This window comes from Neomonachus schauinslandi, chromosome 10 (genome assembly GCF_002201575.2).
Source record: "Neomonachus schauinslandi chromosome 10, ASM220157v2, whole genome shotgun sequence".
Taxonomy (NCBI): Eukaryota; Metazoa; Chordata; class Mammalia; order Carnivora; family Phocidae; genus Neomonachus; species Neomonachus schauinslandi.
The window spans coordinates 13,138,689-13,149,486 of record NC_058412.1 but is presented as its reverse complement, the minus strand read 5'-3'; the positions used below and the strand labels follow the sequence as shown (position 1 = coordinate 13,149,486).

Below are 10,798 nucleotides of genomic sequence, written 5' to 3'. Positions count from 1 at the left end.
GTTCTCAAAGAGAGAGAGGGAGAGAGAGAGAGATTCTGACTTTTCCCTTAATTCTACCAGAGGGAAGAAAATATTTAGAGCCGCTATAGTCCAGGCACCAGCAAGAGGCGCTAAAAATAGACAACGTAACGGCCCCGGGTGCGTTTTACTTTGAGGGAGAGAGAGTCCACCCGAGCTCGCGGGCCTAAGGTAGAGTGGGGGCGGGCAGGGCCGGATAGCTGGGGCGGGGCTGGGGCGGGTCCAGGGAGGGGCCGGGGCGGGTCCAGGGCGGGGCTTTCCCTGAGACTGGGGCCTAAACCAGCCTTAGGGGGCGTGTCAGGGGCGTGACCGGGGCTTGAGGGGTGGGGGTGAGGCGGAGCCACCCGGAGCCTACTAAAACCCAGCCCGACAGGAACCTCGGACAGATCACCTCAGTTCGCTGTCATGTCGCTCACGCACTCCACGGCGCGGGGTGCCGAGTTCAGGTCCTCTTTACCGCCTCCCGAGGACCCTGATTCCCAACCACCCAGTAGTAAGCGGCCCCGTCTGAAGGAACCTGGCAGTGCCTTTGAGGTGGAGTGGAGGCTTCCTTTGGTGCCTCGCTTGTCCGAGGTGGAAAAAGCCTGGCAGTTGTCGCCCAGACCCTTCAGGACGCTCCTTGTTTCAACTAATGTGATTTTTGATCACTCCGCAGACTCGTGTGTGGAGAAGCCAGTCAGTGGGGAGCAGATATGTAATCTGAGATGCCAAAACGGCAAATTTGAGATGAACAGTTGTTTGCAGTCTTTCCCCTCACAAAGTTTTGATTCTGGTTTGAGGGCTTCCGGAAGGTCTTGCGAAGCAGGGCTGTATGACAAAGAGGTTTTCAGTGTGCACTGCGGTGATAGAGCTGAAGTGGAGGTCGGTTCGCTTCTGCCCAACGCCTCTCTACACGATATACGTGGAGTTAAAAACGCGGATGGAAAACAATATTTAGTCCAAGGGAGAGACAATATTCAGGAAGACAATAGTTATGTAAAACAGAGAGAATACTTATTTTTGGATGTTACGTTTTGCAAGGAAACCAAATCAACAGTTCGTGATATTAAGAACAGATGTAAAGCTGACAGTGTTATGCCATCAAATAAAAAAGAAAATAACATTTCAACATCTACACCAAATATATCAAAATCTCAAAACCAGCCCAGCATAGAAATTGCCAAACCCAGCTATTTTAGAGATGGCAGCACAATAAGTATCCCTGAGTTTCCAACTGATTTAAATAGCAAAATGTCCTCTGTCTATTTAAAGGAAATAGCGAAGAAAAAGAATGACAAAAACGAGGCATATGTTAGGGATTTGACAAACATTTACTGGTCCCAAAATAGGCCTGATGTTAAGAAGCAAAAGTTACAGGATGATAAAAACATTGTGGATGCCGATGCGGAAAATATTTTTTCTGCATGCTATGAAAGTAACCACCAGTCACTCAGCAACCAAAATATTTGTGTGAGAAAAAAAGACTTGATCAGTTTAAACTACTATAACCACAGTAGTATCATAACTGATGTAACAGAGTCTGAAAAGAATTTCACTATAATACTAGGGAATGCAAACTTGGGAGAAGTAGAAACATGCCTGGACATTTACATATTTACCAGATTAGAAAAATCTCAAAGCCAGGACTGTAACATTAGACAAGTTTTGGCAAAAAAGAGGGAAAGTTGTTGGATTATGGATAATTACAAGACTCAAAGTGAAAATATTAAGAAAACTGGAGAAAAATTGAATTTTCTACAATTATTAGAAATAGATGTTTTAAGCAAAGATTATCACTATACAAAAGCCAGGAATACACATGAAAAACAATCAAAACCTCTCATGATAGGAACACTTGGTAGCCGAAAGGCTTTAAAAATTTTTTTTTGGTTAAATGGTAAAGGAGAAAACAATAATATGCTAGAGTTAAGATACTGTACTACACAAAAAGACTTTCATTTAAGCAATGTTTTTGGAAGTTTCATTATGGCAATTTTTTCTTTTCATGAAAATACTTCAGAAAATCAAAAAGATGATAATATTTTAACCTGGTGTGAAATTTTCAAGGATAAAAAGCAAATTGATCTTCAAAATCTAATAATTAAGAATATGGATGTCAATAGAAAGACTATGTTAAGCATATATTTACAAAGCAGTGTTTCAGAACCTCTAAATAGCGTATTGAAAAACAACATAGCTTCTTTGCTCAGTAAGTTTGACTCTTTAACAAGAGTTGAAAATGATTCTAAATTAGAGGAGAGATGCATTGTCAAATGGGTAGCGCATTTGCATTATTCAAAAAATATTATAGAGGAAAATCATACTGTAAAGCTCGTAAGGATTTTAACTTTTTCAAGACTACTAGAAGATATGAAACCTATGTTAGAAAAAAGAAAGTTATTTAAAACTGATCACGTTTTTGAAAAGTCTAAGAAAAAAACCATCAATTCCTTCCATCTGACAACTAAAAACAAACAGTTTCCAATTTTTGAAACATACGAAAAAATTCCTCTTTTAATGGATTTTGATGATGTGGATGAAATTTCTTTGACAAAAGAAATTTACAAGAATAAGAGTTGTCCTGGACAATTCATAAATGAGGCAAACTGGGCTCACTGTAGTCCTAATGCTGTTAAAACACATGTTAAATCTGGTTCTCCATTTATACAGAACAACCATAGATACATTAATGAAAAATTTTATGAAATAAATATGTACAACCAAGATTTAGATACTGAAAGAAAACAGGAGCATACTAAGATCAGTAGCTTTAATTTTAAGTGCGTATTTGAAGATTTCTTCAATATTAGGCAACGGGCCATACCAACAAACCACAACTTAAAACATAGTGAACAAACCAATCCTAGGACTCTAACTGAAGTGTTAAATGTTGGGAGCTTGCTAAATGAAGTCAAAGGAAAAAAACACGACTCAATTTTGAAGGCGGAAGTAGAAGTCACAGCACAAAGTTTAACAAACAGTTGCCAAGTTAACAAAGATACTAAGATAGAAAAGGAAGAGAAAAATAATTTTTATTCAATGAATGGCATGTTTTCTATGCAACCAGCTTCATTAATGAATAAAAAAGTAAATGTGGAAGAAATTAAATATGTTAATCAAAATAATGTAGCTGACAGAAATGAATATGAGAGTGTTTTGCAAGACAGTGAGTTGGCTAATTCAAAGCATTTTCATCCGAAGAATGATTCTACAGAATGTGTTAATCATCAGTTTGAAACTGATTTGAGTCTAGGGAACAATGAATGTTTTCAGGACTTAACTGCTGAGTGTTTATCAACACAAGCTCAGACAACAGTGAACGATTTTGAGATGAAGAGTAAATTTGATTTAGTACTTGAAGAACTTCATATGTTTCATGAAATCACTAAGGAAAGCAAAATTCTAAGCGCTGTGGAAACAAACAATGAGCAAGAAAATTACTTTAGAGAAAATAGTGATATTGAGGAGGTAAAAACGGAGATAAAAAAAGATTTGGAAATGGTTACAGTCAACAAAATATGTGAGTCTTCTTTGCTCTGTGATGCTATAACATGTCCTAATATGCCTAAAAGACACCAGAGTTTATTTAAATGGAAAACAGTACCCGATCATGGAGAACAGGAAGTTCCAAATGAATATAGCTGTCTAAGAACCCTGGAAGAAGAATTTTATTCTAGTTCCAAGGAAGGTATGAAATTAGTTTTAAAATGCCTTTTTCTCATGATAAAAAAAAAATTGCTGCTTTTTTTTTGTGTAGGCCAAATATATAATTTTTTGAAAAAAGGAGAGAGAGGTAAAAAGTAAGACAGTATTTACTGATGCACATTATTTTCCCATGAAAGGCTGATCAAACATTAAATAATATCCTGAGGTTGAAGGTCACAAAGTGATGAAATTTTTAAAAGGAGCCTTGATGAGTCCTGCTTCATTTATCTAAATATTAGAAGCCAACAGGAGGAAATATTTTCGAGAAAGTAATTTGTTTATAGTATTAACATTTTATGTAAAAGTTACTTTTTGCTGTAACATACTGATTTTTATTCGCAGACTGTAAAACACCTTCACCTAAAAGGCCTGCTTCTTTCTCTGATGAACTTGAGGAAAAATTTAATTATTTACTGAAGGGAGGTAAGATTTTTGGTTATTTTCTAGAATAACTTCTAAGATGATTATTGCATTTTGTATTTTTAGCACGAGGAGAATATCCTCAGGTTGTTAGAAGATAAATACAAAGATTTATCACTTCTGTAACCATCAATAGCTTACTGATGCAAATTCCAATAGTTAAAAATCAGCTAAAAATTAAAATGCCATTTAGAATGTTACTGGGAAACGTGCTCTACAAAACTGTGTTTCAGTATTTACAGTGATGCATTGCAATAACTATGTGATGAAGACAGGTTTTTGTTTTGTTTTGTTTTGTTTTTGGTCTAATAAATACATGTAATGTGTGTAACATTAATTGGCAAAACCAAAAAAGGCATTTATCTAAGTTGGATTTTCATTGATGAGATGTTATCCCCAATTACATATTTATTATCTATGTTCTCTATTCTTTATTATGGGGCTCTCTATATGAATATTTTATTTAGTAATTAAAAAAATTATTATCGCTTAGATATATTAACATGATCTACGACTATGACATTTAAACTTTTGATTTGTACTAAAAAATAAAACTAAAGAGAAGTTGAACAACTAACTTTATCCTTTGCCTAAAAGGTCTATGACACCTGAATAAAACACACTAAGTCTAATATCCATTGTAACCTGTAATACCAATGGGACTGAGGTAGGGGTAGGGTTAAAATTAGGAAACTGTTTTCTAAATGACTAAGTCTTCATTTCATGGTCAGAAATTGCTGGTATTACACCACAAGACTAGATCTAGAAAGAGTAATGATGTAGGTGAAATATATTTACCAAAACATCTTCAGTCATGCATCGTTTCTCAAAATATTTTTCCTGGCCTCTCATCATCAGTAGGACGCTATCACCAATACCTTTATTCAGTCACTTCAGAACTGTATCTGTTTCTCTTTTCTTAGTTTACAGTGAGGTAATTAAAAATTAATCCCATTCCTTGGAAGGTCAAAAGCCCCTAGGTAATCTCTTCTCCCCTGAATAAAGGGAATAATTCAGAGAACAATACTCTATGAGACTCAAAGCAGAGTGGTAGAATTAGGTTGGAAAGGATACAGGTTGTTTCTTCTAGGACAAACAGAAAGGAAGAGATTGGGTTTAGGAGTGTATTTTGAGATAGAAAGGAGGAAGACTAGGGAGCTCATACTCACATTGTCATCATGGTCATACCTGTAATAATGGAATGGATATATGAGGAAAATTGAAGTATGTGCACAAACTGGAAAAGAAGTGTTACATTTGTTAGGAATATCTGAACCCATAATACTCTATCGTGCCTTCACAAGAAAAAGAGCCTCGTCATGAAATATGAAAAATAAGGTCATGAAATATGAAAAATAATATGGACAGCCAAAATTATTTAGTACTATGTTAAGACAGTCATCTTGGATTTACATTCAAAGTCCATAAAAATGGAGTAATTTTTCTGAGACTTGTTAAAATCCATAGTGTAAGGAAAAAGTTGGGAAATGGCGGAAAGCGGGGCTAGTAAACCTGGACTAATTCTGCCCAGGTAGAGTGGGTGACTGCTTATGCAGCGTGATTTTAAAGGCATTGGGAAATGGTTGGCTCCATCCTGATGCTGAAATGTTTTTGATGCCTAGCCAGTTGTTATCATGCTGCCTCCAGTTAAATTTCTACCAGTAATGTCTCCAGCACATCCTGACTCTCTCTCCCTTCTCTGTGGTGTAGAAAATGCAAGTAGTTTGAAATTATTTTGAATATGTGAAATATGCCAGCCAGTCAGTGCACCAGGTGCTTTATATACCATTTAGCACCAAAACTTCCCTAACTTTAATGTGCATACAAATCACCTGGGTGTCCTGTTCAGTGATTCTGATTCTTTTGTGTGGTAGGCCCTAAGATTCTGATTCCCAACAAGCTCCTGGCAAATGTAGATGCTGCTAGCCTATGGACTGTATTTTGACTTGCAAGGATTTAGAAAACATTTGAGTTAGTATTATTTCTAAAAGATTACTAATAAATTTTATGGCTTTTTTAAACACTGATTTTTTTAATGTATTTAAGTTCAATTAGTTGACACTGATTTTTAAAATGAATAATTTCTGGTAGTGTGCTTGAATGTTTGCAATTGTGAAGTAGTACAAAGCAATAAATTAATCTGGTGTACAGTAATAATAAAAGGGATCACAACTTATTTATAAAAGTTAGGAATTCCAAGGAGACAAGCGTATCCTTATAGCCACAACTTGGTGACTGTTTAAGGACATATGCTTTGCAAAGGGCCTGCTGTTGACACAAATGGGTTTGGTGATTTCCTACCCATTGCAAAATTACCAGAAGTATCTGTCGTATTAGACCATGAAAGAGGAAAGCTATTCTTTGAAAAAGTAATCAAATAGACTAATCATGGCTTTGTTCTGAAATGATCATCTCATAATGAAGAAGCCCACTTAGCATAAATTGCTGAAATTATCTAATTTATAAACAAATCTAGTGTATCAGAAATGATCCAACAATTTTGTTTTATTTGGACAATCCCCTATTCTTTAAAAATTGAAAAAACTAGTAGTATGCTTTTTTCTCTTATTTTTATAATTAACTTTATACTTTTAATGTTGAACAAATTGTCATAAGCTGATTTATAGCTATTTTTGTGGTAAGTTGTTTTCTCCCTATTTACCTATAGTTAAACTTTGTATTTTATTTCATTAATGTTTACATAGGTAGACACACAGGTTCTGTTTGGTTCAGCATAGTAGAAATCATGCTGTTTATCTTTTGCCAGAATTATTATTAGGTTGATTACACCATTTTTAGTAAAATGTGCTATTATATTAAGATCATACTAATTCATTAAAGCTGGCTTAAAGCTTGATACATTTTTAGCTTTACAGATGTACTTCACTATTTTTTTTTTAAAGCGCTCTGAAAATTAGGTATATTTTTGTATTTCATTATCAAGAATAGTTGATCCTACCTGTCTGGTCGACTGATTGTTGTCCTTGAAATGTTTTGAACTTTTTTGAATATGATAGTATGATGTTAAATTAAAATTTCAAAATCAGAGCCCTCCATTAATACATAATAGATGAAATGCATTTGTGCACTATTGTTGATAATAATCTCTATTAGAAGCCAAATGAAATCACTAACAGTACAGCCTACTGTTTAGCTTCTAATAGAAAAATGACTTGGTTTTTAAAGCCACAACACCAAGTTAACTGTAGACTTTTGTTGTTGTTGTTAAGTCAAACTGCCTGACTGGAATGCCGATTTTATTTAGTTGCTATTTTATGTGGGAAAGTTACTTAACTTTGTTTATGCTGAGGTTTTCACATTTTAAAAATGGAGATAGGAAAAGTAAACTAATGTATTTAAAGCACTTAGCTCAGTGACTCAGTAAATGTTGCTAGATGATGATGATAAGTAAGTAAAACTTTTTAAGCTTAGAAACTACAAGTAATTTTTATTCCCTCATGCACTTTTATTGTCTTATATTTTAGGTAGTAATTTTTCACATGGAATTTCAAGAGTACTACCTCTTAAGACATGCAGTCGACCAATCAGAATTGGGTTGTCAAGAAAAGCTAAGCTCAAACAACTTCATCCCTATCTGAAGTAAATGTTATGAGAACTTAAAAGAAGACACTGGACTTTAATATTTCAAAACATTTCACAAGATCTATAAATCTTTTGTCTCTTACTTTGGTTAAATGCTTTCTCCTGGGTTGAGAGTTTTGAGCTTTATTTATTATGAAGTACGCAGAGGGTTTTGTATGTGTGTGTGTGTGTGTGTGTGTGTTTTGTGTGTGAATTATCTAATTGCCTTTAAATGTTACAAAATATTTCATTGATATTTTCATATTATATTACAATGTATACATTAAAAGCTTTTCATGATTCATTAAACACGTCAACTTATTATATTTCATGATATGTATGTGTATGAAGCTTTTATGGAGAAGAGTGATACCCTTTATAGGTTTCTCAAAAGGATCTGTGACTCATAAAAAGGTAACAAACCACTGTTCTAATCCACTTCCCTTATTTTTTCAAGTGAAAAATAGAGGTGCAAAGAGGATGGGTAAGTTTTTAAGAACACAAAATTAGTGTCAGGATTGGGATAGAGGCACTCTCTGAAGAATTCTTTCCTACTTTTCTCTGCATTCACTTTATAATTTTTATTTTGTTCCCCAGAGTCTATCTTTGGCCCCAGAGCAGAATTATGACCATGTAGTTAATACCTAATAATTTATTCACTCGTAAAACAGATACATTTTAATACTACCATTGTGTTAAGTACAGAGATAGAATACAGAAGAAGACATGTAAAAGAGACTGCCTTATGGAACTTATTTTCTCCGCTTGAGATTGGTAAAGAAATGTGGAATATACATAATTGAAATGTAGCCATCAGTAGAATAATATTTTTCAAAACACTATACAGAGAAGTAACAATAAAATGGACTAGGTAACAAAAAGTAAGGGAAGGAGGCATCAAGAAAACATTAAAAAACAGAAAGCATACAATACAGGAGGAAGACTAAATGTATCAATTCACAAAACATATGTGACTGGATTAAATTATCCTTTTACAAGCTAGGGTTCTGAAACACGCTAAAAATATCTTTAATTCAGCTGTATTCTTTAATTACCACCCCCCAATCTTGTACTTTCCAACTTCAATATCTTGCTCTGATTTCTTTCTCCCCTGCAGAACTCACCACCTTCTCAAACACTATAAACACCTTGCTAGAATGAATGCAAGTTCCTTGAAGGCAAGATTCTTTCCTCTCCACTAATATAGCCCAAGTGCCTAGAATAGTACCTGCCCTTTGTAAGTAACCATAAAATATTGAATGAATGAATGAATTTCTACACCTGCTCATAATTCCTATGTCTTTTTGAATTCTTTTTTTTTTTTTTTAAGATTGCATTTATTTGAGAGCAAGCACAAACATGGGGAGGGGCAGAGGGACAAGCAGACTCCCTGCTGAGTGGGAAGGAGGCTAAAGCGGGGCTCAATCCCAGGACCCTGAGATCATGACCTGATCCATCCAGGTGCCCCTTTTTGAATTCTTAATACCTTATGACCTTGGGCAAGTCCTCATTTCTAAAAACAGGTTAATAATAGCTCATGGGATCATTGTGAAGTTTAAATGAGCTAATATATGTTATGTATTTATAATAGCTCTGATACATAGTAACTTCTCAATAATGAATAGCAATGTGCTGATACATAGTAACTACTCAATAATTAATAATTATTTAGAATGGTTGACTTTTTCTTGAATATTTTTTTTGGATCGTGTATTAGATTATTTCCAGGAATATGCCTATTCCTTTGAGTCTTTTGAAGATGTTCCTTTTACTTTTTTTCTACAAGGGTCCTCATCTATCTCTTTTTTCTTTTTTTTTTTTTATTTTTTTTTTATTCTTATGTTAATCCCCATACATTACATCATTAGTTTTAGATGAAGTGTTCCATGATTCATTGTTTGTGCATAACACCCAGTGCTCCATGCAGAACGTGCCCTCCTCAGTACCCACCACCAGGCTAACCCATCCTCCCACCCCCCTCCCCTCTAGAACCCTGTTTGTTTTTCAGAGTCCATCGTCTCTCATGGTTCGTCTACCCCTCCGATTTCCCCCGCTTCATTCTTCCCCTCCCGCTACCTTCTTCTTCTTCTTTTTTTTTTTTTCTTAACATATATTGCGTTATTTGTTTCAGAGGTACAGATCTGAGATTCAACAGTCTTGCAAAATTCACAGCGCTTACCAGAGCACATACCCTCCCCAGTGTCTATCACCCAGTCACCCCATCCTTCCCACCCCACCCCCCACTCCAGCAACCCTCAGTTTGTTTCCTGAGATTAAGAATTCCTCATATCAGTGAGATCATATGATACTTGTCTTTCTCTGATTGACTTATTTCACTCAACATAATACCCTCCAGTTCCATCCACGTCGTTGCAAATGGCAAGATCTCGTTCCTTTTGATGGCTGCATAATATTCCATTGTATATATATACCAGATCTTCTTTATCCATTCATCTGTTGATGGACATCTTGGCTCTTTCCACAGTTTGGCTATTGTGGACATTGCTGCTATAAACATCGGGGTGCACGTACCCCTTCGGATCCCTACTTTTGTATCTTTGGGGTAAATACCCAGTAGTGCAATTGCTGGATCATATGGTAGCTCTATTTTCAACTTTTTGAGGAACCTCCATACAGTTTTCCAGAGTGGCTGCACCAGCTTGCATTCCCACCAACAGTGTAGGAGGGTTCCCCTTTCTCCGCATCCCCGCCAACATCTGTCATTTCCTGACTTGTTAATTTTAGCCATTCTGACAGGTGTGAGGTGGTATCTCATTGAGGTTTTGATTTGGATTTCCCTGATGCCGAGCGATACTGAGCACTTTTTCATGTGTCTGTTGGCCATTTGGATGTCTTCTTTGGAAAAATGTCTTTTCATGTCTTCTGCCCATTTCTTGATTGGATTCTTTGTTCTTTGGGTGTTGAGTTTGATGAGTTCTTTATAGATTTTGGATACTAGCCCTTTATCTGATATGTCATTTGCAAATATCTTCTCCCATTCTGTTGGTTGTCTTTTGGTTTTGTTGACTGTTTCCTTTGCTTTGCAAAAGCTTTTTATCTTGATGAAGTCCCAATAGTTCATTTTTGCCCTTGC

At 35.6% G+C, this 10,798-nt stretch overlaps 1 protein-coding gene across 1 annotated transcript; it reads left to right on the top strand.

Annotated features, from left to right (window-relative positions):
- The first annotated feature begins 423 nt into the window (after window positions 1–423).
- RAD51AP2 (RAD51 associated protein 2) lies at window positions 424–7,763 on the top strand. Its single transcript, XM_021697687.1, is given in 4 exon segments — window positions 424–3,685; window positions 4,045–4,125; window positions 7,608–7,722; window positions 7,724–7,763. Coding segments are annotated over 4 exon segments (3,498 nt in total).
- Window positions 7,764–10,798: the final 3,035 nt, after the last annotated feature.